This window comes from Molossus molossus, unplaced genomic scaffold, assembly GCF_014108415.1.
Source record: "Molossus molossus isolate mMolMol1 unplaced genomic scaffold, mMolMol1.p scaffold_m16_p_19, whole genome shotgun sequence".
In the NCBI taxonomy this organism is placed as follows: Eukaryota; Metazoa; Chordata; class Mammalia; order Chiroptera; family Molossidae; genus Molossus; species Molossus molossus.
The window spans coordinates 24,514,713-24,535,424 of record NW_023425354.1 but is presented as its reverse complement, the minus strand read 5'-3'; the positions used below and the strand labels follow the sequence as shown (position 1 = coordinate 24,535,424).

The window sequence follows — 20,712 nt, the reverse complement described above, 5'->3', positions numbered from 1 at the left end:
GGGAAATAAATCTTGAACAGACATCTCTCTCAGATGGCCAATGAGTCGGGACAGAAGCTGTCTCAGGGAGGCATACATGGGTACTGTCATTATTTCCATTTTACGGATGAGGAAACTGAGGCAGAGATTGGCACATACCTTGCCCCAGGCCAGTACCAGCAACAGAGCAAAGAGTTAAGTCCCTGCAGGCTGGTGTCCTCATGACCCCCTGCCAGCAGCAGAGAACAGCCTTCCTCTCTGTGTGCCCACCTTCCTCTAGCACCGCATCAGCAGGACCGACTGCGTCTCCCTGCTGGAACAGGAGCTCCCCGAGGACGCAGACCATGCATTATTCACATGTGACCTAGAGGCTGGCAAAGCAATGCACGCCGCAGAAACTCCAATATGTGTCTGTGAGGAATAAATAGAATTCATTAAACAGAGTTTGGAGATTATGCATTATTTTGGGTTAGTCATTCTTCTGTTTCCCTGATGAGAAAGTTATTAGACACACTGGGTAGATTTTTGTCAAGCCTTCTGATGGGAGGTTATATTCTCCTGAGTCAGATTCTCTTTCTGAACTTGTCGGCCATTATTTCCTAGTAGAAATGTTTTGTGAATCTGGCCAGAAAATCAACAGGGACTTAAGCAAGGTTAAAGGGGTTAATGTGTATTTGCAGTGAAGCGAATCATACGATAGCTAAGGAAGTAGTTGGTTTTGCAAATTTAACCCCGATCCCCAGCTCTTATCTGAAGCAAACATTCTTTTTCCACTTAAAAAAGAAATTGAATACATGCCAGTATGGGGGGAAAAAAAAAGGCATCTTCAATATTAAAGGTCCACTGTTACTGAACTTTACTTATAATTAAAACGAGCACCAGAATTAAATAATATAACCTGCAATGTTGATCAAGCTCAGCCTCTGCTCCAGAAAGGTGTGTGTTTCTAACCTGTTGGCATTTTCAGAACATTAATAATGAGAACTACTCCAATGGGAATATCCTAGACTTCGATATTCAAAGGGTTTTTGGAGAGTGCCCTACATCTGCGATTCTTAAAAACCTAAGTCAACACAGGGGACAGAATAATTGCTTGGGCTGTTGCGGTGCCCTGGAAGAGAGGGAGACTAGACACAGTTGTCACAGACTAACCTGTGCTCATATACGATGACCCTGGGCTGACACCAGGGAGCTCATGGGACTGGGCACACAGGATGGCTCAAAGCAACAGGCCTGAGAAAGTCCAAATGGTGCCTCGTCAATGAGTGACCAATCGTGCACTACAGAAGCAATTTGTTTTCTTTTTTGCTCTGAGTTCTGAAGACTGACAGAGAGACAAGAGCTGGGGACACGTCTAAAGGCCTATTCATTTCGTTAGAAATGTTCCCCTTTTTCGTGGGCGGAGTCCCTTTTGAACTGTTCTATCCCTATGTTAGACCACATCCACCTCCAGGTCTGCATTAAACAAAAATCCATCATCTTATCAGCCCACGACTGGAGAAGAAAACAGATGGAGAGGGAAGGGGCTGGCACGTGCTTGCCGCCCTCCCTGCCAGACACGGTGCTAAAATTCTCAACCTCGCACTCTCTCACTGTATCCAAACAACAGCCCTCGGAGGTTGATACTGCTATTACTATTTTCCTCATTTGTTAGAGGGCACGCAACAAGTGGCAGTGTTGGCATCTGAATGCATTTGCTTCATGCCAACCCCTAAGCAACTTATCTGAGCCCTTCCTGTGGCTCCTGAGTTGGCAGAAAGGAAGGCAGGGGGAGCAGAGCTAGCAGCCAGGACGACGAATGCCAAGGGGGTGAGGTGCCGCCGCAGTTCCTGTGAGAAGGAAGACTGTTGTGACGATCACAAGACACTGCATTCCTCGAGGGCGCATCATCGATCGACGACAGTCACGCTCTCTATTAGTAAGTGATAGTCCTGTGTCTGGACCCATCTCATCCTATTTCCACCGTGTTCACATTTTTCTCAAGATCCTGCTCGTGTCAGAAAGCCTCCTCCGGCATGAGCCACACGTGCCAGCAGCATTTTAGCCTGCAGACTTTGTCGAGCTGAACAGACAGGAACCATCTTTGCCACTATGCCAGGCATTTTTGGGGTGTTCCCCGAGACGTCTGCCTCCTCCCCACAGGAACAGGTCCCCCAGCTCCTGGTGACCTCACAGCCCCACCCCACATGCATAGTTGACTGGGTGGGAGAGGACATCAGATCCGCGTTGGAAAAATCAAATCTCTGTTTTGGAGAATTTGGAATTGGGATAAAGAGCCAGCCAGCCAGCTGGTCAGTCCAGAGTGATCTTGATCCAAAGGGACACACACTTGATAGCTTAAGAGGGGGCCCTTTATGCCCTCGATGGGCACAGAGAATCGGAAGGTCAGCTTATGGGGTGAGGGAGAATAAACCAGCCGTGCAGAGGCAGGACACGGAGCAGAAGTACTTCCTGGGTCATGACTTTGTGTCAGTTCTGGCTTCTGGTCCCTTTGCTGACCCAGTCACCCCTGCGTCCTGTGACATTTCCCAGAGGCCTTCCAGTAAATCTGCCTTGTAGTTACCTAGCTGGTATGAGTCTCTGTTATTTGCACCCCACACCAACATACCTCAGACACCCCGGGGAACTCGGGCTCCACCAGGGCTGTGGCCGGTCAGTCCATTGCTGCAGCCCTCAGCTCCACGGTTCTGGGCTCCACCCCATGCTTCTTTGTCGAATTATACTGACTGAGGCTGCCTTTCTATCTGAGAGTTAGAGATAACGCCCCTCGATCCGCCCCCGACGGTCACATGCTCCAGAAAATTAAATGAATTAAAACCCAGGGCTGGTTGATTCCACGGAAGGACAGTCTGTGCTTGTGGTCATTCCGTCTCATTTTCAGCCTGAAGGCAGCGAGGAGAAAGGCTGACAGGCACTCAGAAGAGCGCCGACAGGAGGGGGTGACAGGGGAGACGGGATAAGGGGCTTGTTTTGTCCTGTGAGCTCTGGGACCAGCTTGCTCTTTCATGAAGGGAACGTCACCACGCCCAGCCAGTAAAAACACCCCCAAGAAAACGAAAAGGACGACAGCAAGCTAACGGATGCTCCAGAAGCGGCAGCAGAGGTGTGAAAAGCCAAGCCTGCGACTGTTTTTTGGAGCAGAAACTCCATTGACGGCCAAGGGGGCCCGATGCCGACAGCCCCGGGGGACTCACGGGGGAGGTGGCAGAACCGCCCTGCCGCGCTGCCTCTGTGAAGACCCGAACCGAGACAAAGCCGAAGTGCACGACGATGGTCGTTCTGGGGCTTCTTCCTAGGGCTGCTCCGCGGACAGAAATTACTTAAATTGTAATTAAAACGTACAAAGCTAAATGGTTCAAGGGGAACCCATAGTTTCCGGGAAAACACTGTACCAACCACAGGAGCGTTCCGCCTGGGAGGCAGCTGCAGTGGTGGGGCGCGGGTGTGGGCCAGCAGTGGAACATAGATGGGGCGCGGGCGTGGGCCGGCAGCGTGGTGGAGTGGAAGCCACGGGCAGGATGCGGGAAGCGGGAAGCACCCCGGCTCAGGCTGCCACACTCCAGTGAGCAGAGCTATCTGAGCTTCACTTTTTGGCATCGCATCACTTCTCAAGCTTTTGCCTTCAAGGAGATCGGATGGTGCCTATTTGTAAGTATGTCTTCCTCATCGTGGTGCCTCTCCAATATAAAAAACAGGTTTTCTTGCGGATCAATGCTTCTGACTCTTCCAACAGCACAGTTACCCTCAATCACTGTGATGATAAAATCATGCAGGGAGATTTTACTCCCATGGGCCCCATGGGTACGAAAAGGGTCCTAAATGAGCCACTCCAAACCTTTCAATTTTATTCATTTATTTTCTAGATGAGGGAAAGGAGATCCAGAGAGCTTACGTTGCTTGCTTAAGGTCATCCAGACCTAGGGTGACCAAAGGATTCATTGTGCAAACGAGGGTACTTTTGAGAGTCAATGAAGGTGCTGTTATAATGACAACTGGTCTCAGCCTGACCCCGGCAAACTAGAGCATGTGATTGTCCTATTCAGGCAGCTCAAGGCTTTGCCCAGATTCATGGGGAATGAGAAAGCGCTCTATTGCTGGTGCCCTTTGCAAGAATGAGTTGTTATCTGGGGACTGGAAGGGCGCTCCCAGGAGGCCAGAGTGGGGAGTGGACTTCCTTGTATGTGCTCAAGCTGAGGACTTTCCCCACAATTTCAAGCTGGTATTAGCAGGGGCTTGACTGGCCTGCCCAGTGCCTGTGTGAGTTTCAAAAAAAAGGTGCCATTCTCATGAGGACAAACACTCTGACTAATAAATGGTGCCTTTTGCAAAAACAAAAAAAGACTTCCTCCAGGCAGCCCTACTCTGGGGAGTGTTGACAATGACAAGAAAAACGGTGGATTCCAAAATGGCGGCGGAGTGAATGGAAGCTACACAGACAGTCTCCCAGGACCAAACTGGAATTACAACTAAAATAAAGACAAATCATCGGGAAAAAGCAACTGAAAAGAAGCTTGGAGGGCCATATAACCAGGGACACTGACTTGATCCTGGTAGGATTTCGGAGGCACGAGAGGGAGACTGGGAGTCCATGGACAGCAGAGCTGTGAGCATGCCCCTCGGGTTACACTCCCAGGCGGCTCCACAGCGCAGAGCTGGGACAGAGGCTAAAATAGCCACAGCCACTCACCTTGGGCTCCGGCAGAGGGAGGGCGGACTGGACTGGAACAGTATGGGGACACTCGGGATTTGGAGGGTGCTCAGAACTTTTGCTGAGTTGCAGTCACACAGGATGGTGGCCATCTTACTCCTGCCCAGGTCTCTGGGGAGAGGCAGCAGCCCCTCCCTCAGAGATTCAACCCCACCCTATGGGCCACTGAAATGCAAATTGGGGCTCATTAACAACCAGCATCTGCCCCACCCTCGGGAAATCCCCTTAAGCTCCCTGAACACCTGAGGGAGTTTTTCATTCAACTGAGAAACCAAGGCTTTTCAAGAAACTGCAACTAATAGCCTCCAGGCAAAAAGCTAGAGAATAAGTGAACCATTCCTGGGTTTGCAACTCTGCCCAGGAAAGTAAGACTTGACAGTGGTGTTTAACGTGGGTCTTCCCTCCCTCATCCAAACCCAGGAGAGGAAGCCACAAACAGCAGAACACCAACACCCACAGGGAAAATTTGGCAGGCCCCAAAGCCCACTGTAATAGCCAAAATGGTAAAACAAAGAAACAAATGCCAAATGAAAGAACAAGAGACCTCTACTGAAGATGAGATAAATGAGGAGCAGTTAAGCAAGTTAACAGAGCTAGAATTCAGAGTCATGATCTTGAGGAAGCTCAACAGCATGAGTAAGGACATCAATACCATGAATAAAGACATAGAAATGTTGAAAATCAAACAATTGGAAATTAAAAACCACCAAGAGGAAATGAAGAATGACATAACAAAAATAAAGAACACATTGGATGGTCTAAATAGCAGAGTAAACGAAGCTGAGGACCGGATCAGTGAATTAGAAGATAGGGTAGAAAAAAATCAACCAATCAGAAAACAAACAAACAAAAAAATTAAAAAAACAGGAAGACAGCTTGAGAACTGTGGGACAACTAGAAATGTAATAATATTCACATCATGGGAGAACCCGAAGAAGAAGAAAATGAGCAAGGGTTAGAGAATATATTTGAAGAAATAGTGACAGAAAAATTCTCTAATTTGATGAAGGAAGAAGGTATGCAAGTTCAAGAAGTACAGAGAGCCGCAAGTAAGAAGAACCCAAACAGGCCCACACCAAGACACATAGTAATTAAAATGCCAAAAATTAAAGACAAAGAAAGAATCCTAAAAGCAGCAAGAGATAAGCAAAAGGTTACCTACAAAAAAACCCCATAAGGCTCTCAGCTGACTTCTCAACAGAAACACTACAGGCCAGAATGGAATGGCACGAAGTAATCAAAGTCATGAAAAACAAGGATCTGAATCCAAGACTACTCTACCCAGCAAGGCTATCATTTAAAATAGAAGGTCAAATAAAGAGCTTCCCAGACAAAAAAAGGCTAAGGGAATACATTAGCACCAAACCAGCACTGCAAGAAATGTTAAAAGGACTGCTGTAATTAGTAGAAGAAATAGGAAGAAAAATAAAACCACAAGAAACAAAAATGGCAATAAATAAGTACATATCAATAATCACCTTAAATGTAAACAGATTGAATGCTCCGATTAAAAAACACAGAGTAGCTGATTGGATAAGAAAGCATGACTCATCTATATGTTGTTTACAAGAGACCTACCTCACAACAAAGACTCACATAGGTTGAAAGTGAAGGGATGGAAAAAATCTTCCAGGCAAACAGAAAGAAAAAAAAAAAGCTGGGGTAGCAATACTCATATCTGATAAAATAGATTTCAAAATGAAGACCATAACTAGAGACAAAGACGGCCACTACATAATATTGAAAGGATCTATCCAACAGGAAGATATAACCTTGATAAACATATATACACCCAATATAGGAGCACCAAAATATATTAAAAATCTTCTGGAGAACTTCAAAGGAGAAATTGACAGCAATACAATCATAGCAGGGGACCTCAACACCCCACTGACATCACTGGATAGATCCTTTAAACAAAAAATTAGCAAGGAAACACAGACTCTAAATGAAGCACTAGAACGAATGGATTTAATAGATATCTACAGAGAATTACACCCCAAAACTACAGAATTCACATTCTTCTCAAGTGCACATGGGACATTCTCAAAGACAGACCACATGATAGCACATAAACTAAATCTCTACAAGTTCAAAGAGATTGAAATCATATCAAGCATCTTCTCAGATCACAATGGCATGAAACTAGAAATCAATTGCAACAAGAATGCGCAAAGACATTTGAACACATGAAGGCTAAATAGCATGTTATTAAACAATGAATGAGTTACTGAGGAGATTAAGGAAGAAATTAAAAACTTGCTGGAAACCAAATGAACACACAACAGCACAAAATCTATGGGATGCAGCAAAAGCAGTTCTGAGAGGAAAATCATGGCACTACAGGCCTACCTCAAGAAACAAGAAAAATTTCTAGTAGACTACCTAACCTCACAACTTAAAGAACCAGAAGGCAAACAAAAAGAAACCCCCAGAGCAAGTAGAAGGAAGGAAATAGTAAAGATCAGAGCAGAAATAAATGGCATAGAGACCAAAAAAACAATTCAAAGGATCAATGAAACAAAGAGCTGGATTTTCTCAAAGATAAACAAGATTGATGGACCCTTAGCTAGACTCACCAAGAAACAAAGAGAGAGAACCCAAATACACAAAATCAGAAATGTAAGAAGAGAAGTAATAAGTGACACCACAGAAATACAAAAGATCGTTAACAGCTACTATGAACAACTATATGGCAACAAATTCGACAATCTAAGCAAAATGGACAAATTTATAGAAATACATAGTCTCCCAAAACTGGACCAGGAAGAGATAAAAAACTTGAACAGACCATAACAACTAAGGAAATTGAAGAGGTAATCAAGACTCTCCTAGCAAACTAAAGCCGAGGCCCGGAAGGCTTCACGGGGGAGTTTTACCGAACATTCGAAAAAGAACTAGCACCCATTCTCCTCAAACTATTTCAAAAAATTCAAGAAGAAGGAAGACTTCCAAACTCATTTTATGAGGCCAGAATAATTCTAATTCCAAAACCAGAAAAAGACACTACAAAGAAAGAAAACTACAGGCCAATATCCCTGATGAACATAGATGCCAAAATCCTGAACAAAATACTAGCAAATCGAATCCAGCAATACATCAAAAAAATTATTAACCATGACCAAGTGGGATTCATCTCAGAGATGCAAGGCTGGTACAACATTCGCAAGTCAATACATGTGATACCTCACATAAATAAAATGAAGAATAAAAACCACATGCTCATATCAATAGATGCTGAAAAGCATTCGACAAAATCCAGCATCCATTTCTGATAAAAACGCTCAGCAATGTGGGAATAGATGGATCATATCTTGACATAATAAAGGCCATATATGAAAGACCTATAGCCAACATCATACTCAATGGGCAGAAATTAAAAGCATTTCCCTTAAGAACAGGAACAAGACAGGGATGCCCACTTTTGCCACTCTTATTTAACATAGTACTGGAAGTCTTAGCCACAGCAATCAGACGTGAAGAAAAAATAAAAGGGATCCAAATTGGAAAGGAGGAAGTGAAACTGTCATTATTTGCAGATGACATGATATTATACATAGAAAACCCTAAAGACTCCATCAAAAATCTACTAGACTTAATAAATGAATTTGGCAAAGTAGCAGGATACAAAATTAACGTCAAGAAATCGACGGCATTCTTATGCACCAATGATGAACTCACAGAAAGAGAAACTGAAAAAACAATCCCATTTACCATCGCGGCAAAAATATTAAGATACCTAGGAATAAACTTAACCAAAGAAGTAAAGGACCTATTTGCAGAAAACTACAGGATATAGAAAAAAGAAATAGAGGAAGATATAAAAAAGTGGAAGCACATACCTTGATCATGGATTGGGAGAATTAACATCATTAAAATGTCCATATTACCCAAAGCAATCTATAGATTCAATGCCATCCCCATCAAAATACCAACAACATATTTCACAGAACTAGAACAAATACTTCAAAAGTTCATATGGAACCAAAAAAGACCCTGAATAGCCACAGCAATCTTGAAAAACAAGGACAAAGTAGGTGGGATCACAATACCGGATATCAGGTTATACTACAAAGGTCCTGTAATCAAAACAGCCTGGTACTGGCACAAGAACAGGCATATAGACCAGTGGAAGAGAACAGAGAACCCAGAAATGGACCCAAGGCAATATGCTCAATTACTATTTGACAAAGGAGGCAACAGCATACAATGAAGTAAAGACAGCCTCTTTAATAAATGGTTTGGGAAAATGGACAGCTACATGCAAAAAAAAAATGAAACTAGACCAACAACTTACACCATACACAAAAATAAACTCAAAATGGATAAAAGACTTAAATGTGACCCATGAATCTATAAAAATCTTAGAAGAAAATGTAGGCAACAAAATTTTGGCCATCATACGCAGCAGCGTTTTCACTGATACATCACCTAAGGCAACAGAAACAAAGGAAAAAATAAACACATGGTATTACATCAAACTAAAAAGCTTCGGCACAGCAAAAGAAACAACCATCAAAATGGAAAGGCAACCCACTGTATGGGAGAGCATTTTTGCCAATGATACATTAGATAAGGGGTTAATTTCCAATATATAGAGAGTGCCCATACAACTCAACAAAAGGAAGACAAAGAACCCAATTAAAAAATGGGCAGAGGAGATGAATAGATACCTCTCCAAACAAGACATACAAATGGCTAAGAGACATATGAAGAAATGCTCAACATCACTAATCCTCACAGAGATGCAAATTAAAACAACAATGAGGTGTCACCTCACACCTGTCAAAATGTTCACCATCAACAAATCATCAAACATGTGTTGGTGAGGGTGTGGAGAAAAGGAGACTCTAGAACATGGCTGGTGGGAATGCAGACTGGTGTAGCCACTATGGAAAACAATATGGTGTTACCTCAAAAAGTTAAAAATTGAATTGCCATTTGACCCAGTGATCCCACTTCTAGAAATATACCCTAAAGAAGCCTGAAACACCAATCAGAAGGAATATATGCACCTCCATGTTCATAGCAGCACTATTTACAAGAGCTAAGATCTGGAAACAGCCCAAATGTCCATCAATAGATGAATGGATAAAAAAGCAGTGGTACATATACACAATGGAGTACTACGCAGCTGTAAGAAAGAAAGATCTCTTATCCTTTGAGACGACATGGAGGGACCTGGAAAGTATTATCCTAAGTGAAACAAGCCAATCAGAAAAATACAAATACCACATAATCTCACTTATTTGTGGAATATAATGATCATAACAGTCTGCCGAATAGGGTAGACCCAGAGACGTGGAAGTAGGTACAGACTGACAACCCTCAGAAGAGGGGGTGCGGGGGGAGGGAAGAGATAAGCCACAAAACTTATATGCATGTACACATAACCAATGGATATGGATAACAAAGCCGGGGATGGGGTGGGGGTGATGGGGAGGAGGCTGTCAATGGGGTAAAAAAGAAGAAACATCTGTAACAAAAAGAAAAAAGAAAATGGCAACCAGAAAAGGGCCCCAGGCCCGTCTTTTTAGAGTAAAGGTATTTGGAACCAACCCACAACAGCTGGTGGGAAGTATAGGAGTTTCACCTCCCGCATGGATGCCTCTCCGATTCCTGTTCGATGTGGACGGGGGATAGACGTGCTGACCCTGGAAGAGGGAGCTTGAAGAAGTATGCTGCTGTTCATAAAAGCTACCTTTTCTTTTTTGCAATCCTCATCTGAGAATATGTTTCTATTGATTTTTTGGAGAGAGAGAGACAGAGAGAAACATTGGTGTGAAAGAGAAACATCAGTTGGTTGTCTCCCGTATGTGCCCTGACCAGGAATCGAACCCACCACCTTTTTGGTGTAATGGGACAATGCTCACCCCACTGAGCCACCTGGCCAGGGCCAAGCTGCTGCTTTGTGAGCACTCACGGTGTGTCGGGCACTGTTCTGGGCACTCTGCATGCATTGGTTCTCTGAATCCTTAAAACAGCCAGATAAGGGGGAACCATTCCGTATCCTGATTGCAATGGTAGTTATGCAAATCTATACATCTGTTACACATTCAGAGAACTATATGCCAAAGGAAAAAAGTCATAATGTCTGATAATTAAAAAAAAAAAAAAAAAGAGTCCATTGATTCAAATATGAGAAAAAGCAAAACTATAGTGACAGCAATGAGTGGTTTACCAGGGGTCAGTGTTGGGGGCACTGATCGCTAAGGGACACGGGTTACTTTTTGGGGTAATGAAAGTGTCCTACATCATGGTTCTAGTGGTGCTCACATGACTATATATTGGTGAAAACAGTTAAAATTGCTTTATGTTACTGTATAGAAACTATTCCTCGGTAAAGCTGGGGAAAATAGCCTGACAGCATGGGCCTCACTGTTAGTCCCATCCTATTACTGAGGGAACTGAGACACAAGCAGCTGAGAAACCTACCCAGGTCACAGCTGGTAAGTGATGGAGCCAGGATGTAAACATAGGAACGAATAACTAGCTATCGTAACCTCTACAATTAACCCCTGCTCATGCTAGTGGGTCACAGCTCCTCACCGGGGCAGAGGGACATGTCAGCCCCAGAGAGGCAGGTGCAACGGGCAGGAAAGAGGTGATCCCCACTGAGGACCTCACGGAAACAGTAGCTGTTCTGGGGGCACCATTTGGGTCCATCACGATGAGTCTTTCCTGAAGCGGATACAATTATTTGCTTTGAAAAAAAATAACTGGTGCGAGGCAGAGTCTTGACACAGGTACCAGGTGATCTCTGGGCCTTCCCGCTTTTCCTAGCCGGGAGGTTTTAACTCACACTCCCAGCTGGGAGTGTGAGTTAAAACCTCCCGGCTAAGCTCATTTTGCCAAATGGCTCTTGGAGGATTCATTTTTCAAGGCTCAATCCAGAAATTTCTAGCTCAGCAAATAGATCCAAAGCAAGGGAATGTATTCACCCAAGTTACCTCTGAGCTAAGGAACACATTTTCTCATGCTTTGCAGAAGGAAACAGATGTGTTTATACACAAACAAATTTACAGATACACCACACCGTGCTTACTGCAAAAGACAGCTGGGCATCTGTATGTAACCTCCATGGAGAGGAGAAGGCGCAAGAAGCCGCAGGCCTCAGCAGGCACACGGAAGATGCTGTGTCATAGTTCGTCCTTATAAGGGAGGGAATGGATTTACCCATTCTAAGCACATACTTAGAGGCAGAACCAGAGAGGTCAGGTGACTTGTCTAAGGTCACTCAGCACTCAGCTGGAGCCAGGAGACCTGGGTTCAAATACCAGCTCTTCCCCATACCAACCATGTGACCAAAGGCTTGCTTTTTAATCTCTCCAACATTCTTTTCTTCACATGTAAAATGGTGCTAATTAGTGTTAGCTCATACTTTTCTTTGTTGAAGATTGGGTGATGCGCTGAGCACAATGCCTGAGACATAGTACACGCTCAATAAATGAAAGCTGATGGTAATCATATTAGTACATTCTGATTATCTTTCTATGTCTTACCTGTGAGGACTTAGGACTAGATGAGCTCCAAGATTTAGGCTAATAACTGACCTGTACAGTGCTTCATAGCTTAAAAAGCCCAATCACAGGAGTGTTTTCTTTGCACAATCACCCTATCCAATAATGACTGGCATCATTAGCCTCATATCACAGGTTTAACAGGTTTAGGAGGGCTCAGTGGCTTGTCCAGTTCTGCCCTTACTGAGATCACATTGGTTTCACCGAGATCACGCAGCCAGCAAGTGACAGAACAGGGCCTACAAGTCAGATGTAAGTCAAAATGGTGCCCTCTATCCAGTGGCCTGAGTGGTTGATTCCTAGACCTATGTCCTGTCCCCATAGTGTGCTTGTCTGTTTCCCTGAAGTCCTCTTCTAGGTCCACACAACCACTGTTCTTGCAGACTGCTTCTAGGAAGCTGATCCAATGAATAATCATGAGAGCAATCCTAGAGTTGCCCTTTAACTGCTGAAATGGGTATAGATTTATAGAGGCTGACTCCGGCTGGTATTTGGGAACGAATAATTACCTTCACTTACTATATCCTAGGCTGCTTCAGCTAAATATTTACTGCCCAGAATTCTGCCCTTTCCAACCAGTTCTGAACACGAGCATGCCACAGGCGACTAAGTGGCATAATTCATTTGGGGTGACCGTAAATCTAAGGCTTCCACTAGAAATGATGCAAAAAAAAATTAATGGAACATGAAATCAAGTAAATGGAATTGAGTACAGTAATTAGTTCATATTTTAATCCTCAGGTCTGTTTATTATCCGTCAACTGGTGAGCAATTAAGTCGGCACGATTGAGATGATTAGCTTTGTTTCAGCAAAAGTTTATCGATATGTCAGAGCAAATGCATCTGGGGTTTTAAATGGCTTTATTTTGAATTGTATAGCAGCACATCTATGGAGCGGCTAGACAGCTAATGACTTAATTTTGCAATATTAGTATCTAGATTACTTATATTTAATATTACTGAGCTGTTCTTGATTATTGGGGAGAGTGGGTGGGGAAGGGGGGGGTTTCAAACTATAGGAAAGCAGCTTATATCCTTAGGTTCTTAATACGACAGTAAGACTGACTTTTCATAGGGAGAGCAAAGGATCTTGAAGGCATTTCACTTTCTTCCTTAGCCTTCCACTCGTTCATTTCCACATTTCTTGCAACCAGGCACTATTCTGGTTCTTACATTGGTGGTACTTTTTACTGGGGATGACTTGGTGACATCTAAATCCATTTCCCCATGGATGCTCATCAGTGCTCACATTTGTAAGATACTGTGTCAATGTCTTTAGCCTTTTGAGGCTGTATAAACACCCCTGTGACGGTATCCTGCCATGAAGGCAGGAACTCGGAATACTAGGTGACACCTGCTCCGCCGGGCCACTAAAACAGATGACCTAAAAGGGCCTTTTGGATCTTGGAATTTGACAGAATTAAAATTTTTATTTGAAAAATTAAACATTTCAAACTAAGAGTCAGAAAAGTTGGGTTCTGGTCCTAATTCTGCCACTGAATCTCAGTGAATTTGGGCAGGTCTCTTGCCCTCCCTGGCATCTGATTTTTCCTTTGTACAGGTTGGGAGAGACCAGCCAGGCCCCTGACATCAACACTTCAGATGCCAGCTTCAAGCAGACTTTCCTTTCCGATAGCAGGTCTGTATCTTGAAGTGGGAGATGTGGTCTTGTGTGGAACCTCTCATTTTAATGAACTGTTGACATTGGTTAGAGTAGCAGTGAATGGATTATTCTCACTTCACAGCTTCTTTTCCAATTGATTTTATTCCCGTGGCTTTGGAAACGGATTAAAAAAAAAAAAAGTGCAGCTAGTTCACAGAAGTGTTAGAAGCAGTATGTAACTGCAGTGTCACTGGTTACTAAAGAAGGGAAGAACCATTCACCATTTGTAAAGCTGTAACAGTGACGGTTTCCATGGTAACAGTTGGGTTCTGGGAGAAGCCTTGATCACATCCCAGTTAATGCCTGTCTTTAATACTGTCTGTACTAGAACACCTCCTTCCCTGCTTTACACCAGCACTAGAGGGGAGATCGAGTCAAGTGGAGGAGGATGGTGCCGGTCATCATGTCATCCTGGGACCAGGTCAGCATTGTGATGCAGCTTAGGACGGAGTCAACGGGATGCTGGGTTGACCTCAGCAAGTTGTCTTCTCTCTTAGGCTGCCCGATGGTGTCCATCTGACAATGGCCACCCAGGAAGCTGCTGACTTGATTGGACTGTCCTTCCCCAGAAGGAATTAAAAACATGTCCCAAGGGAAAGCTTCCTGTCCTTAGATCAGCGTCATCCTCAGCTCACTGGTCGTAGTCCGCCCTACCACCATCTGGGCTTCTGACCTGCTCGCTTAGCTTCTTGAAGGCCAGCTTGCTCACTCGGGGCAGGACTGGCTCCTGGAATCCAGAACTTCTTTGGCTTCTGCATAAGACAAGTTCCCTGGTATGATCCTGGAAGTCACTCCAGGGCTGAAGTAAGGAATCTAAATGAATTTTTCTAGCACACCAGCTATCAATATTGCATTACTCTCCCCAGCTACCCTGAAGACTTCCCTTACCCTGTATTTGTACATAATTTAACACAAAGTGCCTAGAACGTTTGTTACTATTGACATTAACTTTATTAGGTTTGCCATTATGACAACAGAATTTAAATAATGATATACTGGGCATAATTTAGGGACTGAGGAAGCTACAGTCTTTCAAAACTATCTTCCTTTACTACTCATTCAATCTCTGTTCAACAATATCTACCAAGTACCCAAAACGTGTATGGAAAAGTATTAAAAAGCACAGCCTACTCTGTGACTGTAGGGAATTACCGGTCTGGGAAGACAGGATCCTCCACTAGGTTGTACACTCCTTAAAGGCCAGCTCCCAGGCCTATGGGTCTGTGAATTTCCCCACTGGACTAGGGCCCAGAGTGGGTGAACAGTCATTGTGAAGGGGTTTCTGGATAAACTCTGGCCTATGTTAAGTAAAGTTGTGAATCAGAAGACCTGAGCTAAGTCCAACCTCAAACATTTATTGTCTGGATGGTCTTGGGCTCAGTTTCCCCAGTTAAGAAGGCGATAATTTTAAATTTTTTTTCTTCATTGATTTCAGAGATAAAGGAAGGGAGAAGAAGAGAGAGATAGAAACATCGATAGGAGAGAACATCGACTGGCCGCCTCCTGCATGTCCCCCACTGGGGATTTGGCCCACAACCTGGGCATGTGCCCTGACCAGGAACTGAACCGGTGACCTCTTGGTGCATGGGTTGATGCTCAACCACTGAGCTACACCGGCCGGGCAAGAAGGAGATAATATTGAGAGCAACCTCACTGAGCTAGTGTTTACTGATTAACTGGGAGAATATATATCATTGAGCTTTAGATTTCATTCAGGGTAAAAGCTAAGTCCATACAAAGCCCACGCAAAGAGGACTGATCCGCAGCCCCTGGCTCCAGTCACATCCCTCTGACTTCTCATGTGTTCGTCTGCTTCCGCTCTTCCTAGAATGCTCACAGCTCATTCCCACTTCAAAGCCATGGTCCTGGCTGTTGCTTCTGCCTGGAATGTCCTCCCCCTAGACATCCCCATGGCAACCCCACACATGTCATCCTCCCATTGAGACGAACACTGGCCGCCCTACTTCTACTTGCAGCTCACTACCCTCCATTCCTCATTTTCTGATACCCCTTACTCTGATCTATTTCTTTTCCCATAGCATTTATCATATTCTAACTTAGCATATACATTTACTCCTTTATTATGTTAATTATTTGTCTACCCTCACTAGACTCTAAGTACCTTATTTTAGTCACCGTACAGCGCATGGTAGGCACTCAACCAATATTTGTTAACTGAATGAATCAATGAATGAAAGTAAGTTGCAAAGCATGTAGACAGTGGCCGGGCCGTCTATTTCTTGTATAGTCCGTGCTTCTCGGGCAGGAGGTGGGCTGTGGAGCAGATGCACAATAGCCATGTGAAGAGTGGATCAAATAAACAGGAGGCTCTGGAGCAGGTGCCCTGTGAACTGGCTGGTGTAATTCTCAGTGTTCCTCCTAACCCCTTTGAAAAGAAGAACTTGAGGAAGGTTCTTAAAATGAATATTTCCAATTTCCCTCAAATAAGAAAGATCTTTCTTGTCTGGCCTCCCTACTGCAATTTAATCCACAGGCATGATTCTTCTCGAATATTATCTTTTGCCTGGTTAATGTATTTGCTTCTTTTCATAAACACCCTACTTTATACCGGACATTAATCTAACCACTTAGACATGATTAGCAAGCTAAGGGTCTTACTTATTAAAAACAGTTAATTTTCCCTTCTTAAAAAATATTGAGACATTTGAATCCCTGAATATGCTCATTTATCACCAACCCCCAACAAGGCATCCAGGAGTTCTCGGTGTAGGACATGAATAATTTTTATAAAAACGCAGTTGCTGACTGTGTCGTACATCCACGCAGCTTTATAAAACAAAGCAAATGATTACCATCAATTACAATAACCTCACGCGACAAGGCAGCAATTCATCTACAGCTCTTCAGATAACGACTGCTGCACTGTGCCAAGGAAAATGCCTGTCATTAATGGACTTATCACGATCAGCGATGATAGATGGGGCAGATGGCAATGCGATTATTCATTGTCAACACAATAAACACACTTGATGCTTGGGTCCTACTTGGGTCCTCTCAGTGGAGACCCCAAAACAAAGGCCAATGGTGGCTACGAAGAGAGCACGAAATAAAAATGTTAACCTACAGGATGGAATAGATTTACTTTAACTGGGGCCAACCATTGGTGGAATCCAACTGGAGGATATTTTCTATGAGGAAATCATAGATTGTGTAGAATTTCAGCATTAGAAGGTATCTTAAAAGTAAAAGGATGCGAGTCACTTTTATGAAGTCCTCGGATTCCATTCCATGCTTAATACTTCCAGTGATGGGAATTCACTATTTTCAGAGGCACACGCATTCCATCGATTGATAGCTCTCATAGTTAGAACATACATTCGGCTGAACTCCGTTTTTCTGGAACTTCCACCCACTGACTCTAGGTCTTTTCTCTCATACCACAAAGAAGATGCCAAACTTTTCTTGCTCACTAAAGCCCTTTTATAACTCAAAGGCCAAATGCCTATCCAGCTGCTTTCCATATGACATTGTTTAGGGGCCTCCAGCATCATGATTTCTTGCACTTAAACCTACACCAGTTTATAGACCGGTCTATACTGAGACCACTCACACCGAGAAGGAGGGGCTCAGAAAGAAATGTGATACAGCTGAAATGGTCTAGCCAGGGCAAGTTCTAAGTGTATTTATGCTGAGGCTGATGCTCAAGTTTGCCTTGGAGCAATGGATGTGTGTGTGGCTACCCTGCAGGAAAAGCTTTCCTCCAAATCCCATCAATCTAGAAAGCACCCAGCTTTGCCATTTCCTGAGGCAATTACCTCTGGATGCCCTGTTTCAATTTTTGTGTCTTATGACTTTATTGCTTTAAAAAAACTGGGATAATTCAGGTAGAGCCTGAGTTGAAACTGGCACAGTGATCCCTAACCAAAATCTCTTGCGGGGATTTTTACAAATGCGCATACCTGGACCCCACTCCTGGAGACTGATTCAGTTGCTTTGGGAGAAGAACTCAAATGTAAATATTTTGACAATGATCTCAGTTAATTCTGACTTGCAAAGGCTTTCTTCACTGAGAATACTTAATAATGCACTATTGAGGGAGTGCTTCACAAATCTCATCATCAGACTGTCCTGGGAACTTTGAAAATATGATTCCTTGGAGTGTCTGCTACATGGGGTCTGAGGTAGGTCTAGGAAAATTAACACATTGACAGATCAAGGTGTTATATGCTTCCCTTAAGGATTCTGAAAGCGTTCATTTACTCCAAAATTGTAGTTCACGTATAAATTACACCTTATTACATATTGAGGAAACAAGCAACTCTGAGGAATTCTACACTGTAAAGATGTTTGCAAAGTAACCGTCTATACTTATTCATTCACTGAATACATTCTTTCATAAGTTCATTTTTACTCTGAGGCAATCGTGGGATAGGCACCGGAATGTCATAGTACATTGGGGGAGAACAACAAAGAAATAACAGCCAACAAATACATGAGCAACCACGTCAGCAAATGGAATGATCACAACCCTTAAAATAACATGTGTTTTTAAAAGGATGAGTTTATCTAATTTTGAATATTCTGATTCAGAGTGGCAGTATCCAATCACTCTCAATTCATGACTTGTCGCTTTACTCTAGTTTAGAATCTGTAACTTGAATTTTCCCATTACAGTGCCTTTGGCAGACATCTCTAATAAGCCTAGAATTTCTGCTGCAGATTCAGGAAGTAGACCCACATTCCTGCTCACCCCTGTCCTCTACCCGGTCATCACTGATTGATCACGGATGAAATCTACATGCAGTTTCCCCAGTAACAGTGCCCTGACCTGTCTTGGTGCCTTTGTAGTCTCTCATTTCCTGCTTTACCTTTGCTGTCTATCAACTATTGAGTACTAGTATTCCTCACATCTGGACTCCCAGTTAATTCTCCAAAGGACCTTGAGGGCTGTCTAACTCAGCCTTAGAAAAATCAAGTAGCCCCCACAAGATCACACAATTAGTGTGTATCAAAGCAGGAGGTACAAACTCAGGTTTCTTTTACTTCAAACCTGATGCCTTTAAAATTGTTCTTCGCTGCTTCTCTTAGCCCATTTCCAAGGTGAAGCTTCCCCTGACCCCTTCAAGTAAAATTTGTCAATTCGTTTGAGTTGGCGGGGGCCATTGTAGATCTCCATGACAGCCTGACGTGATACTTGAATGATCCGAAGACAACACTCTTTGGGCTCCTCTGTGAGAGGCGCCCTGAGGTTTTGTTTGTTTGTTTCAAGCTCTGTATTTCTGGTTACTAGCAGAATGCCTAGGAAGGTTCTCAGGTGATGCATTTTGGACAATTATTAAAATCTGGCCACTGGACTCATTAAAGTTGTGCGTTTCTTTCTCAGTGATTGTCTTATGATATTAAAAACAATGCCAAGTTCAAACATGATCCTGATTAAAATAACTAAAAAGACCAAACTAATGAGATACATACTTTTGTTATTTCAAATCCATCTTACCATTGGTTACTGAGGACTCTTAAACCTAGTTACAGGATAGTTAGCATATAAGCACCCTGGCCCCTCGTTGCTAACCACTCTCAAGTGTAAGAGAGGTGAAAGAGGTCAAATAAAATACACTCTGCTTGTCAAATGTCATAACACAGATGCCATCTGCTTACACTGTAGCTCTCACCCTATAATTGAGACTGTGGTTTGGCTCATTGCTGCGGCTTGAGTTCTGTCTGGGTTGATGGTGGCATCCAGTGACACTCATCATTAATGGTGACTATTTAGCTGCCTGACACTTATTTCACAGTAAATTATAGTTCTGTGCAAATGAGACCCATTCTACCAGAAGGGAGAATTACGGAATCGACTCTATCATATGACAAACGGGAGGCTGATTGCCCAGAGAGAAGTAAGTGAAGGTGTGCTGGAAAGGTAAGGGTTTGGGTTGAAATAATGCTCTAGAGATAACCTAGGGCATGAGTCACAAGAGAGGTGCACCAATGAGTCAGAAGGAAATATCCAGTTTCATTGTGGCCTTCCCTGGTAAACACAGGAAGTTGGTTACAGACTTCCACGTCAACTTGCAAAAGACAGATGGAGAAAGAAGGTACAGATCTTCTTGCTTCATAGATTCAAGAGAAATCTTTCCATCAATTATCCCACCATGGATAGAAATAGGCACCGAATCTCATTAATTAGCATTTAACCTTTGTACTTCAACAAACCCACCTACCTCCCCAGAGAAGGCTTGTCCATTGAGGAGATGCTCTGACCCTTGGCTGTCCTCACTCCCAAAGTGTAGCCGGATCTCCTCCAGCCGGTGGCTGTATGTCATGGGTCCTCCTGATATGTTGACCAAATGCTCCTTGTCCAGGCGCAGAGACACGTGTCTTCCAGTGTTGTACATGGTCCCACTGACCTGCAAGGCAATGGGCAACAGGTCAACCAAGGCTCTCCTCCTGCTTCTCACCAAACCCAGCATGGCGCTTAGACCCATGCCTTTAGCTTCCTCCGAATGAGAGAGAGGACATTAGTTGCTCCCTAGAGGGCCTTCCTGCCCTCCCTAGCTTCAGTGGTACTTTCTGTACAGCATAAACCACATTATCATTTAGAAATTTGAGATAGAAATTCAAAGGAGACCTCATCAACTGTGACTAATATTTTGGACATTACACCCTATAACAATTAACTAGTCTTCTTACCCTCAATATTTGGAATGTAAAGATGCTGCAAAAGTTCAAATTTCAGGTGTGAGAAATTGGAGAAAGCAGTTAGGGGGAGATGCTTCCAAAGCCAAATGAGAAAGGAAGCGGAAACAGATGAACAGGAGCAAACCCTCCTGGGAGACTGAAGGCTTAGGTCTGCAGTTTCTGATGCATCTTGATTAGGTCCC

The 20,712-nt window shown here is 43.5% G+C and overlaps 1 protein-coding gene across 2 annotated transcripts in view; it reads right to left on the bottom strand.

The window, feature by feature from the left end:
• CA10 (carbonic anhydrase 10) overlaps positions 1–20,712 on the bottom strand; it is a 460,283-nt gene that overhangs the window by 92,895 nt on the left and 346,676 nt on the right. For both annotated transcript variants that reach the window (XM_036268332.1, XM_036268331.1), the window contains one exon: positions 20,053–20,238. In XM_036268332.1, the coding sequence (XP_036124225.1) occupies positions 20,053–20,238 (186 nt within the window). The remainder of the gene's footprint in view (positions 1–20,052; positions 20,239–20,712) is intronic.